This window comes from Aquarana catesbeiana, linkage group LG02 (genome assembly GCF_042186555.1).
Source record: "Aquarana catesbeiana isolate 2022-GZ linkage group LG02, ASM4218655v1, whole genome shotgun sequence".
In the NCBI taxonomy this organism is placed as follows: domain Eukaryota; kingdom Metazoa; phylum Chordata; class Amphibia; order Anura; family Ranidae; genus Aquarana; species Aquarana catesbeiana.
In genome coordinates, this window is record NC_133325.1 from 706,844,979 (window position 1) to 706,867,464 (window position 22,486).

Genomic DNA, 22,486 nt, shown 5'->3' on the forward strand with positions numbered 1-22,486 from the left:
CTACCACTCAATATTGGCACGAAACCTTCAGGCTCCTGCTAAAAAGCTGGACATGAAGAGGAACTTCATCTTTCAGCATGGCAATGAACCAAAGCATACATCCAAATCAACAGAGGAATGGCTTCACCAGAAGAAGATTAAAGTTTTGGAATGGCTTAGCCAAAGCCGAGACCTGAATCCAATTAAAAATATGTGGGGAGCGATCTGAAGAGGGCTGTGCACAGGAGATGCCCCAGTAATCTGACAGATTTGGAGTGTTTTTGCAAAGAAGAGTGGGCAAATATTGCCAAGTCGAGATGTGCCATGCTGATAGACTCATACTCCAAAAAAACTGAGTGCTGTAATAAAATCAAAAGGTGCTTCAACAAAAGTATTAGTTTAAGTGTGTGCACTCTTATGCAACCATATTATTTTATTTTTTTATTTTTACTTCCCTCCACCTAAAAGATTTCAGTTTGTTGTTCAACCGAGTTGTACAGTTTATAGGTCACATTAAAGGTGGAAAAAATTCTGAAATTATTTATCTTTGTCTTATTTTTTCACATCACAGAAACCTGACATTTTAACAGGGGTGTGTAGACTTTTTATATTCATTGTATGTTTCTTTTGATCAGTTTATATTGCCTGAAGAGGAGGCCAGCCTGCCTCAAAAGCTTGCACTACAATTTATTTAGTTAGCCAATAAATGCTGTCACCCTAAACCACTTTTGTCAATGGCTAATCTGGTATAGCACTCTCCTCTGCTATAACTATATCTCTGTACTTTTGTATCTGCCCAGAGTTCCGTTCCATGGAGTGACATGAAGAAGTTTCTCTTAATAGTCTGTTCTCTACCTTTTGTGATCTAAAACAGGGGTCCCTAACCCCCAGGTTGGTGCCAGTCTATGTCCTGCCGGGAGTAGGGCCACGCGACCAGGGTTGGCAGCGGGCAGAGAGAGCCAGCACATCCTGAACTGCCACCCTCCAACCACCAGAGAGCGCTCCTGACAGTTCTTGGCAGTGCTATGTGAGGGAAGTCTGCGGCGACTCCAGTGACCTTTACACCGGCTCCAGTATAGAAATCCCACCTGCAGCAGTTTACCATCCCATTCATCCCACACTCCAGACCTTGGATCATGCAAACCTCCTCTAGAGTGACACACATTTCGTCACAGAGTGCTTGTGGGTGTATTTTTAATTATTTATTTCACAGTAAAACTAACTACTACACTATACTGCTGCCTGGCACCCCTATCTTTCCCCGCTCTCCTTTGAAGGCACTGGGTTCCCAGCCTGAACAAGGAGCTAGCCTTTAGCAGTTAGTAGTATCTCATATATCTTCTACTATAGGCTTTCACCACCTCCCTCCTCCAGTGTCTATCCCCAAGTCTTTGGGGGGCAGTTGACTTTCACACTGCCGGTTCCTTGTGCCAGGGAGGTTGGGAACTGCGGATCTAAAATACCCAAAAAGAAAGTTTTTCTGGATTAGTTGGTACAGGCCCAGAAATGAGAACTAAAACTCAGGAAACCTAATGTTCAAGGAGTCCCCTGCTGCTGATAGCCCCCTACCCAATGGAGGTCCTGGTTGGTGCACATAGATGTTGTACCAAAGGGAACTCATTATTATCAAATCATTGTATGCCTAAGTCTGTTCTCTCTGAATTGTTAGCTGTGTAGTATTTGAAAATACTTCCCATTCTCTCGGGGTGCCACAGAGTATGAAACAAAAAGGGAATTAGGATTATCCCTCAGATGTGAACATTATCACTAATAAAACACTTCACAGTAATGCATATTTGCTTGAAAGAAAACCCATTTTGAGAAATATGTAGGCTGCCATAACTGAACTCCTTCTGGAAATGCTAGTTCTCTGGCAGTCATGCCGATCTTCTGTTTTCAATACTGTCCTGAAAAGGCCTACAAATCACGTTTTGGCTTTACTTGCTGCCTATGTGTTTTCCGGGACAGGGAAGTGGGGAATCCAGGCAGACAGATACCTTTCAGTTTCAGGTCAGCAATGGGAGCCTACATATTTTTTCTTAGTTCAGGTTTCCTACAGGACTATGAATTCATATTACATCTGTTGCCTTTTTATATTGCCAATTTGTGCTGTAACCCTGCGGTCCACTGTGCTCTTGTTTTGTTGTACATGTGTAATTCTATAAGTAACATCTTTATTCCCACAAGTAACACAAATCCTGTAAGAGCCAACAGGCTGGCTGAATATTTTCCAGAGCATCAGCACAAACTCCAAGAATACTTTGCAGGAAAGCAGCAGTCTCTATGAAGTGGTCCAACATGCATCCTGCAGCACTGTAGTGGTGATTTAGTAGGGGGTAGTATCAGACAGCTGGTCTCACATTGTGTATTACGGTATTATTATTTTACAGTTATGCTGCTACTCTTTTTACTGTTCAATTGCAGGCTGAGGGAGGGACAAGACATGTGCAGCAGAGAAAAAGTTGGTCTCCTTCCCTGCCAGACAGGGCTGTGCAATGTGACAGAGCTGTATAAATCCCAGGACACTATACATAGATTTTGTCCATGCCTTCAACCAGTGGAAAACAAGACTGCAGCAATGTATTAGTGCAAATGGGGAATATATTAAAGGGGACAAGCATTACATTTGTAATACATATAAATAAAGGTGTTATTTAATAGACACACTTTGTGTGTGTGTGTGTGTGTGTATTTATTTCTGTGAACTGTTTCAACACATCCACCGTTTTCTTCTTTACAGCATCAACTCAAAACATGTCCCTTTAACCAGTTAATGACTGCGCCATAGCCAAATGACGGCTACAGCGTGGCTCGACAAATTTGGGAGGGCGTACATTGACGTCCTCCTAGAATCCCGCTCCCCCCCGGGAATATCCGTGACCGCCGGGGCATCACGGATCACGGTACATGGCCGCTGACAGTGGCCGTTTACCACGTGAACGCTTCGTCAAATGACGAAGCGATCACTTGTAAACAAACCGGCGTCATGTCCGGTTCCTCTCTCTGTACCGATCGGTACAGTGTGAGTGGAGAGGGGAGAGATCGGGTGCAGCAGCGCTGTGGGCTGGATCTGTAGTGCCGACAGAGCTGATCTGTGCCCATTGCAGCCTCATCCATCCATGCGCAGCCATCCCATCCATACCCAGCCATCTCATCCATACCCATCCATCCCCATTAATGCCACTACAGTGCCTCACAAAAGTGTAATAGGTAGTCAAATTAGATTTGACATGTATGCCCCTAGAACACCTAATGGTGCTCCCTGCATGTTGGGCCTCTCTATGTGGCCTGGCTGTGTAAAAGTCTCACACATGTGGTATCACTGTACTCAGGAGGAGTAGGAGAATCTATTTTGGGGTGTAATTTTTGGTATGTACATGCTATGTATTAGAAATATTGTATAAATGGACATGCGTTTTCATTATTTTTTTATTTATTTATTTTTTTTTTTTACACATTTTCCAAAAACTTGTAGAAAAAAAAAAAGACATGTTCAAAAGACTCATTAGGCCTCATAGATAATACGTTGGGTGTTTCCATTGTCCTGGTGCTACAGGGCCTTCAAAAGTGTAAGAGGTAGTCAAGAAATTATATGTGTAATTTATGCTCCAAGAACGCCTGATGGCGCTCCCTGCATGTTGGGCCTCTGTATGTGGCCACACTGTGTAAAAGTCTCACACATGTGGTATCGCCATACTCAGGAGGAGTAGTAGAATGTGTTTTGGGTGTAATTTGTGCTATGCCTATGCTGTGTGTGAGAAAGAACCTGCTAATATAACAATTTTGTGAAAAAAATAAAATAAAAATCTTGATTTTGCAAAGAATTGTGGGAAAAAATTACAACTTGAAAAAACTCACCATACCTCTTACTAAATACCTTGGAATGTCTACTTTCCAAAAAGGGGTCATTTGGGGGTGGGGTGGGGGGGTATTTGCACTTTCCTGGCTTGTTAGGATCTCAAGAAATTAGATGCCGTCAGTGCATCAGGTGTAATCAAGTTTCAGAGTTTGGCACCATAGCTTGTAGACTCTATAACTTTCACAAAGACCAAATAATATACATTGATTTGGGTTATTTTTTTATCAAAGATATGCAGCAGTATAAATTTTGGCCAAAATTTATGAAGAAAAATTACTAATTTGCAAAATTTTATAACAGAAACAAATGCATTCTTCAACAGAATTTTTTCAGTATTTTTTCTTTTATAACGCAAAAAAATGAAAAACCCAGCGGTGATTAAATACCACCAAAAGAAAGCTCTATTTGTGTGAAAAAAGGACAAAAATTTCATATAGGTACAATGTTGTATGACTAAGTAATTGTCATTCAAAATGTGAGAGCACCGAAAGCTGAAAATTGGTCTGGTTAGGAAGGGGGTTTAAGTGCCCAGTAATCAAGTGGTTAGGCACAGATTTAACTTTTGAGAATTCATTCTCATGTCCCTCACTGAATCTTTTGTGCTTTCAAACACACGCGCACGAGACAGGCCGTTATTCCCAAAAGCTGTAGTAAGCATTTGAAAACATTCTGTTGGCGTTTCGTGCAATTTTACAAAAAAAACTTCAAATTGACACATTGTTCAACTTTTAAACTCAGCATTTTTTCGTCACGCTACAAAAAACACAACCAAACTAAATGGCGACTCACAATCAACTAAATGTCAGAGTGTTGCCGCTTGTCATGCAGGTTCAAACATGTTCAAGGTCACCATGCATGCAGTTATAACTAGTTCTGACTGATTTCTTTACTAGGTAGGATCACAGTCTCATTATTTAATAGACACACAGTGTCTCACAAAAGTGAGTACACCCCTCACATTTTTGTAAATATTTTATTATAACTTTTTATGTGACAACACTGAAGAAATTACACTTTGCTACAATGTAAAGTAGTGAGTGTACAACTTGTATAACCATGTAAATTTGCTGTCTCCTCAAAATAACTCAACACACAGCCATTAATGTCTAAACCGCTAGCAACAAAAGTGAGTACACTGAAAATGTGCAAATTGGGCCAAATTAGCAATTTTCCCTCCATGGTGTCATGTGACTCGTTAATGTTACAAGGTCTCAGGTGTGAATGGGCAGCAGGAGTGTTAAATAAATATAGTGTTATCTCTCTCACTCTTTCATACTGGTCACTGGAAGTTCAACATGGCACCTCATGGCAAAGAACTCTGAGGATCTAAAAAAAAAAACTGCTGCTCTACCTAAAGGTACCTAAAAGTCAGTGCTCAGACCATACGCCACACATTGGATCAAATTGGTCTGCATGGCTGTCGTCCCAGAAAGAAGCCTCTTCTAAAGATGATGCACAAGAAAGCCTGCAAACAGCTTGCTGAAGACAAGCAGACTAAGGACATGGATTACTGGAGCCATGTCCTGTGGTCTGATGAGATCAAGATAAACTTATTTGGTTCAGATGGTGTCAAGCGTGTGTGGTGGCAACCAGGTGAGGAGTACAAAGACAAGTGTGTCTTGCCTAGAGACAGGTATGGTGGTGGTGTCATGGTCTGGGGCTGCATGAGTGCTGCCGGCACTGGGGAGCCAACGTTCATTGAGGGAACCATGAATGCCAACATGTACAATGACATACTGAAGCAGAGCATGATCCCCCTCCCTTTGGAGACTGGGCCGCAGGGCAGTATTCCAACATAACAACCCCAAACACACCACCAAGATGACCACTGCCTTGCTAAAGAAACTGAGGGTAAAAGGTGATGGACTGGCCAAGCATGTCTCCAGACCTAAACCCTATTAAGCATCTGTGGGCCATCCTCAAACTATAGGTGGAAGATAGCAAGGTCTCTAACATCCACCAGCTCTGATGTCATCATGGAGGAGTGGAAGGGGACTCCAGTGGCAACCTGTGAAGCTCTGGTGAACTCCATACCCAAGAAGGTTAGGGCAGTACTAGAAAATAATGGTGGCCACACAAAATATTGACACTCTGGGCCCAATTTGGACATTTTCACTTAGAGGTGTACTCACTTTTGTTGGCAGCGATTTAGCCATTAAAGGCTGTGTTTTGAGTTATTTTGAGGGGACAGCAAATTTACACTGTTATACAAGCTGCACACTCACTACTTTACATTGTAGCAAAGTGTCATTTTTTTAGTGTTGTCACATGAAAAGTTATAATAAAATATTAACAAAAATGTGAAGGGGTGTAGTCACTTTTGTGAGATTATATAAATAAATGAACGATCAGGGACGTGCAGTCACCTGCCATGAACATGAAAGAAGAAAAACAAAAACAAAAAAACACACATTTAGGGGATAGTTAGCTGAAGTCCTACTCCACCACTTGTCAAAATTTGGGGCTCCTGCCACCTATAGTTCCAGAGATACTGGGCTTCTTGTGCAGCCTGGCAGAAGCTACATAGTGCGGCCAGTTTAAATACGAGCTGGAATACTGTTTGCAGCAGACAGAGGATGAGCTCACAGTGCCTCACTTCTTGTCAGAGGCACTGAGCTCATTGGACAGCTTGGAGCCTTGGACCAATGGTAAAGCACCATTTTAACAAGCTGCCCAATAAAAATGCTGCAGTGGAGGATCTCTTCTCACTGCAGTGTCATAGAAGGGGGCATGTGTTTAAAAGACAAAAGCTCCCTTCCAGCCCAGCCCTCCTAACTCCAAGGAAAAAAAAAAAACAAAAGGTTTATGGATATAAGATTTACCCATAATCCCATGCTTTTTCTCACACAGTTAAGAGGGATAATGAGAATCTACTGCTGATGAAAAGGTACCATTTTAATCAAGCTAAATCATATATTATGCTATGTTTATAACATAATTTATTATTTATCTATTTACTGTAAAATTACTTATAACTTCTATATATTGGTTTTAGCAGACACCCTAGGGAATAAAATATGGTGGTCATTGCAATTTTTCGAAAAAGAAAAAAAACTTTCATGAATATAAATAAAAAAAAAACCAAACACACACACACATTAAAGTTAGCCCAATTTTTTTTGTGAAAGATGTTACGCCAAGTGAATAGATACCCAACATGTCACGCTTTAAAATTGCACATTCGTGGAATGGCACCAAATTTCAGTACTTAAAAATCTCCATAGGCGACGTTTTAAAAACGTTTACAGGTACAGGTTACATGTTTAGAGTTACAGAGGAGGTCTAGTGCTAGAATTATTTCTCTCACTCTAACGATCGCAGCGTATGTAACCAGTGTGTATCTGGCTGTGATACTAGCCAGTGCCTCACCAGCCACTGACTATATACAGTGGGGACGGAAAGTATTTAGACCCCCTTAAATTTTTCACTCTGTTATAATGCAGCCATTTGCTAAAATCATTTAAGTTCATTTTTTTCCTCATTAATGTACACACAGCACACCATATTGACAGAAAAACACAGAATTGTTGAAATTTTTGCAGATTTATTAAAAAAGAAAAACTGAAATATCACATGGTCCTAAGTATTCAGACCCTTTGCTGTGACACTCATATTTAACTCAGGTGCTGTCCATTTCTTCTGATCGTCCTTGAGATGGTTCTACACCTTCATTTGAGTCCAGCTGTGTTTGATTATATTGATTGGACTTGATTAGGAAAGCCACACACCTGTCTATATAAGACATTACAGCTCACAGTGCATGTCAGGGCAAATGAGAATCATGAGGTCAAGGAACTGCCTGAAGAGCTCAGAGACAGAATTGTGGCAAGGCACTGATCTGGCCATGATTTTAGCAAAATGGCTGCAATATAACAAAGAGTGAAAAAAAATTAAGGGGGTCTAAATACTCTGTCCCCACAAATATATATATATATATATATATATATATATATATATATATATATATATATATATATATATATATACACACACACACACACACACACACATATATATACATACATACACACACACACACACACACACACACACACACACAGTGTATATATGTATATATATATATATATATATATATATACTGTATATTTATTTTTAAAAAAGTTCAGTCCCCCCCCCGCACCTTAACGCAGCCCACCTGGTTAAATACCAACCTTCCTCACCGTGTTCCCTCTAAAATCTTTTTTTTCAAGAAATGCTCCCACCAGGTCTTCTGTGCTTGAACCTCATTCATGCTTTGGAGAGTACCATACTCATCTGGAAGCTGTCATAAGCACAGCTCTACCATAGAGAAAACAGGGCCCCAGTGGACATGTGCAGGAAGAAGTGGACCTGGCAGAGACATTTTCAGCTGAAAGGCTATGAGATATCACACATTTAATATGGCTGGAAGGGAAAGAAAGCAAGTTTTTACCCAGGTGTGCTACATTCAAGGGGATGAGGCATTGTTGAAGAACAACTTTACTAAAGTTGGTGCCAAATTTACAATCTTAAGATTTAAAACAATTATAAGGTTTCATAAAAGATACAAACATTTGGAATTCAAAGATTTCAGATGCTTTTACATACATTTTTTATTTTTCAGTCGCAGTTATGACTTTGTTAAAAGCAAAATGTACAGGCAAGAACTGTCAGGTCACATCAGTACTGTACTGTGGAGATAATACTGGTTCTTGTCCTGTTGTCTCATAGTGTTGGAATTGTACTAAAAATAAAAACAAAATCGAAAAAAAACAAACAAAAAAAAAAAAAAAAACAATTCCTTTTTAGAGGTTTGTATGGGAGATGCCAAAGATCCCTGTGTACTTAATGAGGCTAATGCATTATATGGTTTTCACTGTAGACCAGACTAGTTGCAGAGCTCTTGGCAGTTAAAAGGGGTTTTAGCCCCCTAAATTCATTCCTACGCAGATTGCACATGTTTCCCCATATCTTACTTGCAAATAAAATAACATTAAAGGAAAACAGACATGTTTACGTTGATGTATGGTTTTAACCATACCTTCCAGCATTCCAAAATACCCAAGACGGAAAAAACATTGAAAGGGGAGCTCCAGGTATGACTAAACTACAAGTAAATGTAGATAATATTAGAATACTTTTACTGTTTTTTTTTTTTTTTTTAAGACCATCAGCGTTTTTCTGCTAAAGTTTATAACCAGATTCCCAGTGTGTGTACCACAGTTAAATTGCCTCATGTGCACCCTTAAAAAATAGCTTCATGTGGGTGTGTCCTATACTGGATCAGGTTACAAATTCTACAGTGGGTGGTGTGATCCTTGCAGGACCTGTCGAATAGGATGTCAAAAAAGAAGCGTAGATGCACAAAACTATTTCATTTTGCATGAAGCTCACCTTTAGAATCCAAACCTTGATCTGCTCAAACCCCACTTAGTTTAATCCAAACAATGTCATATGCAATGCCAATTTTCCAAAAAAAAACAAAACAAATAATATTAATTAATATATATATATATATATATATATATATATATATATATATATATATATATATATATATATATATATATATATATATATATATATATATATAAAAACAATCCCTTCTGTGGATTGGAAATTGGGACAGTTATGAAAAAAAAATGGGGCCGCTGGAAGATATGGTTGCAGCCCTGCGGAACTATATATGGAATGTACAAAAAAAGAAGAAGCCAATTAAAAAGCCTATTGTTAGTGCACTGTGGTTAAACACGATTTGGTTATGATGAGGATCGCTTCTGGTGCGTAGTACAGTCCTCTCTGTGCACCATCCGCTGTCAATACTGATCCAGTCAGGGCTCTGTGCTTACCATCACCGGTACGCTAACCTGAGTGTTTCCCCTTTATTTACACAAAATATCAGAAATGTAGAGAAAAAAAAAAATTACTGAGTCCACATCATTTCTCCATTGTCCCCATTTCCAAAGCTAAGGACAATCACATCAGATCTCACTCCTTCACTCCACTGAACAGTCGTTTTCAGTACAGAAATGTACACTTGTCAAAATGGATATTGTAAAAAAAAAAAAAAAAAAAAAAAAAAAAAAAAAAAAAAAAAAAAAAAAACTTAAGAGTGTTATGAAATAGAACCCCAAGAAAATTAAATTAACTACTTTATTATCCTGTCAACACATAGAAAAGGGTGGTGGAGGTGCTGTTAGCTTTCCAAGGCATCAAGAACTTTGATGATCTGTTGTTTGATGGCTTTGGTAGCGTCTCCTGCGTTTGGTATTAAGTACCTAAAAAGAGAATATATTGTGGGGATTAATAAACTACCTGGCATGCAAAAAAACAAACCAAGATAAAACTATACAAAAACTTTTTTGCCTGTGCATGACCTAATTTTTTGGTTTTTGAATACATGCAGACCTTTTACTGTAAATCACGTGACCGCACTTGTTCTCTTCTGTCTCATCTTTTCTGGTATTGCACAGCTTGTCACTAACTGAGCATGCTAAACCTTGGCAGATACTGAAGCACTGAACTACGAAATGTTGAAGGTTTCTAACAAGGTAGAGACACATTATGTAAGAAACAGCAAGAGGACATTGTAAATGAGCTAAAACCCTCAAATAGACAGCTTTATGTATTTATTACACAAGGTTATGACACACACATTACAGAAGAGCCTATAAACAGAACCGTAACCCTTTAACAGTATATATAATATATTAATATATAGCTCTCACCTCTCCACTGCTAATATTTCCACTCCTGTTGAACTGCTATTTCCATATTTAAACGTGATCAGCTCTGGATGTTTCTTCTTAGATGTGATCTTTACAACCGAGCTCAGCGCTTGACGTGACTGTATATATGCAAATCCCTTCCTAGACTGGATCTCCCGCAAACAGTACATATGGGTTGCTGTTACCAGAAGGTGACTTTTAAAAGGGTAAAATAAATAAATAAATGATTAAACTCTGTCTATAATCTGGAAGAAATTAAATTATTTTTTGTCACAAAGTTATCTAAACAAGTTATGTCTCGCACACAGCATAGGTATATTTATAATTACACTCAAACATATTCTGCTATGCCTCCTGAGTATGGGGATACCCCATATATGATACTTTCACAGCCTAGATTGATAGAGGGGCCCAACATCGAAGGAACACCTTTGCGCTTTCAAGGAGCATAAACTACACGTAAATTATGGATCTAATTTTCTGACTACCCATCACATTTTTGGCGGCCCTGGAGCACCAGAACATTGGAAACACACACAACATGACACCATTTTGGAAAGTAAATATTTCAAGGTATTTTCTGTAAAGCATAATGAGTTTTTAGAAAATGTAATTTTTGCCAGCTATCTGGCAAAAATCTGCCCCGTGAGGAGGGAGAGAAAGGAGAGAGCCGCTGTTCTCAGGCAAAAGGCTGGATCGAGATCAGGCAAGTATAAAGGGGGGCTGGGGGGAAACTGCAGCTCAGAAGGGTTTTTACCTTCATGAAGATAAAGCATTAAAAGCAGAACTATAGGCAAAACTTTTTTCTTTATTTTGGAGTAAGGAAGGATTATAACTCCTGTAAGGTTTATTTTTGCCATCTTTGTCCCATTGGGGAGATTCACCTTCACTTCCTGTCCCATAGCCAAACAGGAAGAGAGAGGAATTCTTGGGGACCCCCAGGTCCCCAGAACTATTGTCCCCATTGGAAGATTACCCTTTAATACTTTCTGGGGACAACCCAAAAGTTGGAATTTTCATTAATTTTCTACTCACTTTCCACGATAATAAATGAAAAACATGACAAATAGAGTGAGAGAGCAGATCTCCCTAATGGGGACACAGCAAGTTATAGAACCCGACAGGCATTCTAATCCCTCTTCGCTCTATCCAAAAACTAATAAAAAAAAGTTTTGCCTTTAGTTATACTTTAAGGCCTCATGTACACTGCTGCTGCTAAACAGACATTTAGGAGCAGTTGGACATTTTTTCAACTGCTCCTGAACTCTCCTCTATGTTATCTTAGGCCTCATGCACACGAGACGCTAGTGCAAACTCTGCTGAACACATGTTTTTTAAAGCTGAAACCGGCATTTAGAAACGCCCATTTTGCCGCGTTTGCATGCCGCGTTTAGCCGCATTTGCGTCTACAAGCATCTGCAGAGCAGAGAATGACATTTTGCGACCCAACTTTGGGGCCCCGTATCTCGGGGCCACTTGGTGCTAGGAACCCCAAATTTGGTGTGCAAACACAGTGGACCTAGCACTATAACATATCTGCTGCAGAAAAGTGCTTGACATTTTGCGACCCGATTTGGGGCCCCATATCTCGGGGCTAGAAAGCTGAGAATGACATTTTCCAACCTGACTTTGGGGTCCCATATCACGGGGCCACTTGGTGCTAGGAACCCCAAAATTGGATATGTTGTAGTGCTAGGTCCACTGTGTTTGCAGACAAATTTGGGGTTGCTAGCATCAAGTGACCCCGAGATATGGGGCCCCAAATTCGGGCTGTAAAAACACGTATAAAATGCAAACGCGGCTAAACGCAGTAGCGGTGTCTAGCCGCGTTTGGCATCTGAAACGTGGAAAACTTTTGCGTCTGAACCCATTTTTTTGCTTCTGGAAAAACATGGTTAAAAACGCAACTGCCTAAAAACGCCAAAAAATGAGACTGTGTACATGGACACATAGGATAACATTGAATGGGTTCAGGGGCAGTTGAAAAAAGTGTCCAACTGCCTCTGAACACGAGTTTAACAGCGTCTTGTGTGCATGAGGCCTTATCAGACAAAGACAGTACATGTAAACACAGTACATGTAAACACAGTACATGTTAACAGTCCTTCCTAGGCAGTTGAGTTTAGAGGTTTTTTTTGGAATGCAAAAAAATGGGTTTAGAAGCTGAGTTTAGAGGCATTTCAAGCGCCAAATGCAGTCTAAACCTGGCTAAACGCGCGTTTAGCCGCGATTCGTTTACAGGCGTTTTTCATTTTTGCCTATTTTGAAAAAAAATAATTCTTATTTTTTTTAAACGCGTCTAAACACAAATGCAGCAAAACGCCGCTAAACGTGGCATGTAAACACGTCAAAACGGACTTTTAAACCTGGGTTACTATCTGTCAAGTTAAATCGTTCAGGAGAGGTTGTAAAAACATCCTGTGCACATGAAGCCTAAAGAGGAGTTCCACCCGTCCCTTTAAAAATTAAAAGTCAGCAGCTACACACATACTGTAGCTGCTGACTTTTAACATTCCAGCAATGTCGGCACCTCAGCCGATGTTTACATCGGCTGGTCGGGCGCTGCCGCCGCCATTGCTGATAATGGAACCCAGCAGCCTTTCGGCTTCACGGCCGGGTCTCTACTGTGCATGCACGAAGCACGTTGCGCTCTCTCACTGGCCCAGCAGAAGGGGAGGGAGGCTGAGCTGCTGACATACTTTGCCGCAGGGCCCAATCTCGCCGAAGTGGGGTAGAGGACCTGTCAAAAACAGGTCCCCGTTCCCCCCCTGAAATGTGCCAAATGTGGCACCGGGGGGGGGGGGGGGGAGAGCGACGATGAATAAGCAGAAGTTACACTTTTGGGTGGAACTCCGCTTTAAGTTAAATATCCCTATAGCCTTTAGAATCAATAAATAAAGGGTTAATAAGTGGGTGCGGGGCTGTCCTTGAATGATACCATACAAAACTACCATATAAAAAGTGATTCACTATATGTGGAGGGGGGGGGGGGTGGGAAAGGGAAGGAAGAGGGGGCGTGGTAGAGGGGGGAAATGCAGCTGGTAAATATTAAAGTGACTAGTGCTCCATCAAAAATATCAAACACATATAATAACACGTGACATGTGCGCAGTGCAGCTGTAGTGATAATTGCACAATCCTTATAGACTGTTTTAAAATAATATTGTTATCACACACTTGTGATAAGCTGGCTGGAAAAAGCCGTAACTTGTGCTCAGTGCAACATAGGTGAATATAAACAGTCCTTATAAATCTCTTGGCGTTTCTTTAAAACTGGGCAGGTATATCCAACATGCATCTGCTACTTGTATTTCTTGTGGTGACCGGGTGCTTGTGTCTCGTATTGTGATCATGCAGACACTCACCAGATTCCCTAACCCCTGCAGGGGTAACTCGCAGTCACAGTGTATGCCACTGTGCGGCAGTCCTTAGTGCTTTCAGGGTCAGGATGACATATGAACATAAAGGAAAGAGGAGATTCCCATAGCGTAAAACCATAAACACTTCTTATTTGAAGTAGATGACAGAGTGGTACTCACATCTTAGTAGTTTAAAACAGGCAACCAAATGTCATCAGAAAAGCGTCAGGTTCAAAAGCTGTATTCACTGGGAGATGATGCAAGGCGTCAGGTTTAGGCCACGCCCTACGCGTTTCATCAGACGTCTACGGGAGCGTGACCCTTGCCTCACCTCCCCTCCTATCTATAAGGATTGTGCAATTATCACTACAGCTACACTGCGCACGTCACGTGTTATTATATGTGTTTGATATTTTTGATGGAGCACTAGACATTTTAATATTTGCCAGCTGCATTTCCCCCCTCCCTTTCCTACCCCCCCCTCCCTTTCCTACCCCCCCTCCACATATAGTGAATCACTTTTTATATGGTAGTTTTGTATGGTATCATTCAAGGACAGCGCCACACCCACTTATTAACCCTTTATTCATTTTCCGCCTTCTCCACGTCGGTTGAGATTGCGTCTGTGGGGGCAGCAGTCTAACACTTTGTTCTACTCATTTATTTATTTCCGTTGCGCGGATTCACCACCTAGTTCTGCCATTAAGTTATATTATTATTATTGTACAGGATTTATACAGCGCCAACAGTTTGCGCAGTTCTTTACAACATGACGACAGACAGTACAGTTACAGTACAATTCAATACGGAGGAATCAGAAGGCCATGCTTGTTACAGCTTACAATCTAGGAGTACATATATGTTTGGTTTTCCAGTAAATATTTGATTTTGGTGCATTAGCACAGAATGAATGTATATCCAGTTTTGCAGAACAAATGGCTCTCAAATGGCAAATTTTTCTTCTAAGTCTTTTAAACGCAACTATTGTAAGTGCCTGAATTTTACTTTGTATCAATCTCTTGCAATTCCCCTACACAGCGGACCTCAGATTAGGAAAAGAAAAAAAAACAGAACAAATATCTACTCAGTTTAGCTCAGTGCATATGTGCCAACAAGGAAAATGGTGACAGGGGACAGCCGAGTGACAAAGATCAGGTCATCAGTAAGTTACTCCTCCTTCATGGTCCAATCAGAGGCTTGGGGCACAGACAAGGCCTAGCTATATTACTTATCTTCAACACAGAAAATCAGGTCTCCAGGCTGGATGTGCTGTCTGGCAGGACTGTGTAAATAGCAAGACTGGATGGACAGAAATAGAGATCCTTTGGAATGTAAACAGCACTCAGCTTTAATGACAAACCTAAGGAGGGCCAAACAATTCTATTGTTACACACCTTGGAAACATGTGACCGGTTTCTTTAACTTCATGACATGGAAAGTGATGTTTGATATCAGGTTTGTTTATCCATGTTTGAATGTTAACAACCTCTTTGCGATCATCATCAGACATTGATGAGCTATCAATCTCATCTGGAAGAACATAAAGAAAAATAAGAGAAATAATAAAAAATACATTAACAGAAATAAATCTTAAAACAACTGCGCCAAGTTTTTTTAAAGAGATATGAAAGATTCTGGATGATAGAATGCGGTCATCGTATACCTGTAGTAAAGCAGTAAACAAATGCGTGAAGAAGAGCAGAGATGAACAATATGCATTTGGTTCTTTCTGTAATGAAGGTATTCATGTAATAGTATCACAGTTATCACTTCAGCCGGCCCTACGCATATATGGGGACTCTCTGTGGATGGGCTCTAATGGCGAGTGGCCGCATATATGCAGTCCTGTGTAAACAAATTAATGTGCTGCAAGCACGCAACCAGCACAGTAACCATCGGATACTGGAAAGCTCCCGATGCATTCTTGTGATCGGGAGCTCTCCAATAATGTGACCGCTGTGACAGCAAGTCACAGGGGTCACATGATTGGAATGTTCGCTTGCCGGCATTTAAAAACCTCTTGAAGGGCCAGGAGGCAGCAGCAGGATGGGGTTAAAGTATATGTAATCCTTGACAATAAACTTTTCCTATTTTCTCTCTTTTGGTCTGTTAAATATACCATTGAACGTGTTAAAGTATCAAATTTGTTCCATAGGTGCAAAACTTGACTGCAAAAATATAGCACTGCCCTGTGCACACTGCAATGTTATTTCAAACAAGGTTAGCAGGGACCAGAGCACTTTTTGCGATTCGGCACTGCGTCGCTTTAACTGACAATTGCGAGGTCATGCGACGTTGCACCCAAACAAAATTGACGTCCTTTTTTTTCCCACAAATAGGAGCTTTCTTTTGGTGGCATTTGATCGCCTCTGCGGTTTTTATTTTTTGCTCTATAAACAAAAAAAAAGAGCGACAATTTTGAAAAAAAAAAGCTTTTTTTTTTTACTTTTTGCTAGAAATATCCCCAAAAAATATATAAAAAAAACCTCAGTTTAGGCCGATATATATCCCTCTACATTTTTTTTTTTACCAAAAATATCGCAATAAGCGTATATTGATTGGTTTGCGCAAAAGTTATAGCGTCTACAAAATATGGGATAGATTTATGGCATTTTTATTATTTTTTAAAATTTTTATTAGTAATGGCAGCAATCTACGATTTTTACCGTGACTGCGACATTATGGCGGACACATCAGACACTTTTGACACCATTTTGGGACCATTGTCATTTATACAGCGATCAGTGCTATAAAAATGCACAGATTACTGTGTAAAAGACACTGGCAGGGAAGGGGTTAAACACTAGGAATGGGGCAATCAAGGGGTTAAGTGTGTCCTAGGAAGGTGTGCTGTGGGGGGGATGGGCTACCACTGACATGAGAGCGATCACTGCTCCCGATGTCCGTGGGACCCACGGGCACGGTCACAGAGTATGCGGCAGCGCACGTCCACAATACCGCAATTCAAAGGGGACGTACCTGTATGCCCATTTGCCCAGCCGTGCCATTATGCCGACATACATCATCGTGCGCTGGTCGGCTAGTGGTTAAAGACAACAGAACATCTGCCTTCTACATTATAGAGATAAAGAGTTTGTTTTATTTTTTATTTTATTTTTTTTAGAATCACACTACAACACTGTAGGATGACAAAGCTGCTACTTTCTATGACAGTGAGTAAGAATTGTCACCCAAGGACAGGCAAGAATGGAAAATTAATGCAGCCACCACACCTAAGGACTGGTAAGCTTCATATGCATATGGTTTTATGGTTCATGTGTTTAGATACAGTGGCGAAAATAATTATTTTAACCCCTGCAGATTTTGTACGTTTGCCCACTTACAAAGAAATGAAGGGTCTATAATTGTTATCAATGGTGTATTTTCAATCATAGAGACAAAATATCAACCAAAAATCCAGAAAAACACATGATACAAATGTTATCAATTGAGTTTCAGTTCAGGGAGTAAAATAAGTATTTGATCCCCTACCAATCAACAATAATTCTGGCTCCCACAGTATGTGGTACACAGATTAGTCCTGTCAATTTAAGAAGGTGCTCCTAAAGACAATTCATTATGTGTAAAAAAGACACCTGCCTACAGAATTTTTCTTGCATTCAAACCTCACCATCATGGGCAAGACCAAAGAGCTGTCAAAGGGCATCAGAGACAAGATCTGCACAAGGCTGGAATGGCCTACAAGACCTTCAGCAAAAGGCTAGGTAAGAAGGAGACAAGTGTTGGAGTGACTATTCGCAAATCAAAGAAATACAAAATAACCATCATTTGCCCTTGGTCTGAAGCTCCATGCGAGATTTCACCTCATGGGGTAAGGATGATCATGAGAAAAGTGAGGGATCAGCCAAGAACTACACGGGAGGCGCTTGTGAATGATCTCAAGGCAGTTGGGACCACAGTCATCAAACAAAATCATTGGTAACATTACACCGCCATGGATTGAAATTCTGCAGTGCCCACAAAGTCCCCCTCCTCAAGAAGGTACATGTACAGGCCCGTCTGAAGTCTGCCAATGAACATATAAATGATTTAGAGAAGGATTGGAAGAAAGTGGTCAGGAGACTAAACCTGAGCTCTTTGGCATTAACTAGACTCGCCATGTTTGAAAGAAGAAAAATGCTGACTAAGACCCTAAGAACACCATCATCCCTACAGTCAAGCACAGAGGTGGAATTATTATGCTTTGGGGCTGTTTCTCTGCTAAAAGGTACAGACTGACTTTGCCGCATTGAGGGGCCAATGAACGGGGCCATGTATGCTAAAAAAATTTTTGTGACTTGGGGATGTATGGAAGGGAAGTGAAAATTATAGCCCACATATGATATTATTGCAGGAGATACATTTGATGGGAGGGAAATTAATGACAGTAACAACTTCAATAAAGGGTACTTCCCCCTCTTCCTGCCCAGGACAATTTTCAGCTTTAAGCGCTGTCGCTATTTAAATGACAATTGCGCAGTCATGCTACACTGTACCCAAACAAAATTTTTATAATTTTGTTCCCACGAATAGAGCTTTCTTTTGGTGGTATTTGATCACCTCTGGGGTTTTTATTTTTTGCTAAACATATAAAAAAAGACAGAAAATGTTGAAAAAAATATATATTTTTTTTCTTTGTTTCTGTTATAACATTTTGTAAATAAGTACGTTTTCACCTTCACTGATGAGGTGGCACTAATATGCAGCACTGATATGCATTGATGGGCGGCTCTGATAGGCACTCATAGGTGGCACTAATAGGCGACACTGAAAGGCTGCACTGATGTTTACTTATGGGTGGCACTGATGGACAATGATAGATGGCACTGATGGGCATCACTGATAAGGAGGCACTCGCAGACATTACTGATTGGCACTGACTGGCATCATTTGTGGGCACTGATTGGCATTCCTGGTGGCCAGGGGTGGCATACCTGGTGGTCAGTGGTGGGCATCCCTGGTGGTCCTATGTGGGCATCCTGGGGGGGCAGCTGATCGGATCTCCTCTGGTCGTCTGTCAGACGCGATAGAGTAAAAGTCGATACATGTCTCTTCCTGTTTATATCGTAATCAGCTGTGATTGGACACAGTTGATCAGGTGGTAAAGAGTCTCCATCAGAGGCCCTTTACCAAGATCGGTAGTATGGTGTGTCAGACTGACACACCGCACCACCGATCGCCATGCTGCGTGCCCCAGCTCGCTATCCTGAAAACGTCATATGACGTCCAGTCAGGATAACGGAACCACCGCCCGGCCGTCATTTTGATATAGGCCAGGCGGGAAGTGGTTAAAAAAAACCCCCTGGATCCAAAAAAACTTACCACGCTACTTACTCTTCATATGCTAGAGGGGTGTCAGTTTTAATTAACAAATCTTTTCCTAAGGTGTAATTGAGAACGTATATACCGATTCACAGGGTGTTTACACTGTGGCAACAAAAGTATGTTATAGCAGAAATGTATATTCACCCTCCTTTTTCTTCTGAGATACTAAATGCAATATTGGAGAGGATTATCCAGCACTGTGCAGCAAAGTTACTTTTTAATGGAGATTTTAATTCTATTATATTCCCAAATTTAGATAGTCCAAGGCCCCCTAAGCAGCACTCGGCAAAATTATATCATTGGGCACAAGTGGCAGAAGTTACAGAAGTCTGGAGATGGAAAAATCCAACAAAAAGAGCACATTCATGCTTTTCCACCTCCTATATAAAAAAAAAAAAAAAAAAAAAAACTTTGTCTTGATTCGATCTAGCTTTTGCAAATCCAGCTTTGTTGACAGACATAGAAGCCACATATCTACCGAGCGGTCTTTCAGACCATTGCCCTTTTCACCTGTTAATCCAGAACCCCTCCTTCAAAAATGCATCATTATGGAGATTGGGAACCCAGTGGGTCTCTTACCTTGAGATAGAAGAAAAAATGCCATTAATAACCGAATATTGGGAAAATAATGTTGGATCATCCTCTCCAGATGTTGTATGGGATGATTTCAAAGCATTTGCGGGGGCAAAATATTTCAGCTATAGCGGCAATTTGGAAGGGACAGAAGATTAATACCCGGTGTCTCTACAAATTCAACTGGAACTTTAAAAATGAGATACATGGCTCTGATCCTAATATGAAGAATTTTGATCTATTCATGGCTGCTCAAAGGGATCTGCATCTACATATAACCAGATTAGATTTATGTAAAAAAAAAAATTTTGAACAGGGAGGTAGAAATGGAAGGTTCTTGGCAATGTTAGTACAACACGATTATCCAGCTACACTTCTATCTGAAGTCAGAACTTCTGGAGGGGAAAATGGTTATTTTTTACAAATAACTTGGTTTTTATTTAAGAAGAGTACATGTTTACAGGATATTGACATTGTTATTACAATCAATAAGCAAAATAAATTAAAGAGGATAACATACACTGGAGAACTTGTGAAGTTCTATTGTCATTATACACGCACAATCTGATCTGTAGTTGTGGGTGTTCCAACTCCCGAGGTACATCGTAAGGAGAAGTTGTTCAACATGCGGTGTATTCAAATTAAGAAAGGATTATTCGGCTCATTGCATGTGGATGCAGTGTCTAACCAAGTGTCCCAAATCTTCCCATAATTGGCCGGGCATCGCCTGTGGGCATAAAGTTCTTTTTTATAGGGTACAGTGAACACTGTTCACTGCAGAGATCCAATACTGAAGTGTTGGTGGTAATGCCCTGAGCCATTTACGCGCTATGAGCAGTTTAGCTGTAAAGAGCGTTTTGTTGTAAGAATAAATAGTGAAATTTGTCCGAGTCTGGGTCTGGAAACACTCCAAGTAAGCACTGTTTAGGGCATAATGGAAGGAGGGACCCCATCTTGTCATGTATGACTTTCACTATGTGGGACCGGTAGTCTTGTATTATTGGGCAGGACCAAATGATATGGAAGAAGAAGGTACTCATGGAGCTACCGTATCTGGGGCATAGAGGGCTATGGTCGGTTCTATATTTAGCCAGGCGTAGAGGGGTCAGATAAGACCTGTGTATGATGTAAAGTTGTGTGAGGCAGTCTGATAGCTTGGGAGAGACCTTTTTACATGTATCTAAGGCATCTTCCCATTCGTCATCCTCCATCTCTCCCATGTCCCCAGTCAATCTTAGTGACTTTTAAGCAGTTTTATAGCTCTTTATACGCCTCCACTCTCCTCCCTGACTTCCATCCAGGGGAGCCGTCAGTCCTTTTGGGTCAGATAGCGCTAGGATGGTTGTCGGGTAGGGAGATAGAGGCATTTATAAGATCTATTACTAGTGAAGAGATCCAGAAGGCTAAAAGTACTTTTCCAAGTGGAAAGACTCCAGGTCCAGATGGAAAAAGTATGGAGATATTTTAATTCCAAAATTGGCAGTGGTATATTCAAAGGGAGTTACTGAAGGGGTCTCTTCCAGATTCAATGAGATATGAACACATAGTTCTTAGTCACAAGGAAGATAAGGATCCAAAATGATGTGCTTCTTATAGGCTGATATTTTAAAATCAGTATTTAATAAAGCTATTGACAAAGATACCGTATTTATCGGCGTATAACACGCACTTTTTTCCCCTTAAAATCAGGGGAAAGTCGCAGGTGCGTGTTATACGCCGATCCCCGCCGATCCCGAGCTGTCCAAATTTCAAAATCGCGGACCGCGATTTGAAAATGGCGCCGCCGGAGCCGAAGTACACAGAGCCGGTCCTCGGCTCTTTCCGGCGGCTCTCGTTTACTTTCGGCTCCACTCGTAGTCCCGAGCGGAGCTATCCGAACCTACTCGGATAGCTCCGCTCGGGACTACGAGTGGAGCCGAAAGTAAACGAGAGCCGCCGGAAAGAGCCGAGGACCGGCTCTGTGTACTTCGGCGCCGGCGGCGCCATTTTCAAATCGCAGACCGCGATTTTGAAGCCCTGGAAGCAGGGACAGGGGATCCCAGGCTGCACTGGGGCAGGCTGCACTGACAAGGCTGCACTGGGGCAGGCTGCACTGACAAGGCTGCACTGGGGCAGGCTGCACTGACAAGGCTGCACTGGGGCAGGCTGCACTGACAAGGCTGCACTGGGGAAGGCTGCACTGACAAGGCTGCACTGGGGAAGGCTGCACTGACAAGGCTGCACTGGGGAAGGCTGCACTGACAAGGCTGCACTGGGGAAGGCTGCACTGGGGAAGGCTGCACTGGGGAAGGCTGCACTGGGGAAGGCTGCACTGGGGAAGGCTGCACTGACAAGGCTGCACTGGGGAAGGCTGCACTGACAAGGCTGCACTGGGGAAGGCTGCACTGACAAGGCTGCACTGGGGAAGGCTGCACGGGGAAGGCTGCACGGGGAAGGCTGCACGGGGAAGGCTGCACGGGGAAGGCTGCACGGGGAAGGCTGCACTGGGGAAGGCTGCACTGACGAAGGCTGCACTGACGAAGGCTGCACTGACAAGGCTGCACTGACAAGGCTGCACTGACAAGGCTGCACTGACAAGGCTGCACTGGGGAAGGCTGCACGGGGAAGGCTGCACTGACAAGGCTGCACTGACAAGGCTGCACTGGGGAAGGCTGCACTGGGGAAGGCTGCACTGGGGAAGGCTG

General features: G+C 41.6%; 1 protein-coding gene across 2 annotated transcripts in view; it reads right to left on the reverse strand.

Annotated features, from left to right (window-relative positions):
* Positions 1–8,405: 8,405 nt before the first annotated feature.
* Positions 8,406–22,486, reverse strand: part of TBC1D23 (TBC1 domain family member 23) — a 121,231-nt gene continuing 107,150 nt past the window's right edge. For both annotated transcript variants that reach the window (XM_073616961.1, XM_073616960.1), the window contains 3 exons: positions 15,299–15,434; positions 10,546–10,740; positions 8,406–10,095 (listed from right to left, as the gene is read on the reverse strand). In XM_073616961.1, coding sequence (XP_073473062.1) covers positions 10,014–10,095; positions 10,546–10,740; positions 15,299–15,434 — 413 coding nt within the window. In that variant the 3' untranslated portion in view covers positions 8,406–10,013. The remainder of the gene's footprint in view (positions 10,096–10,545; positions 10,741–15,298; positions 15,435–22,486) is intronic.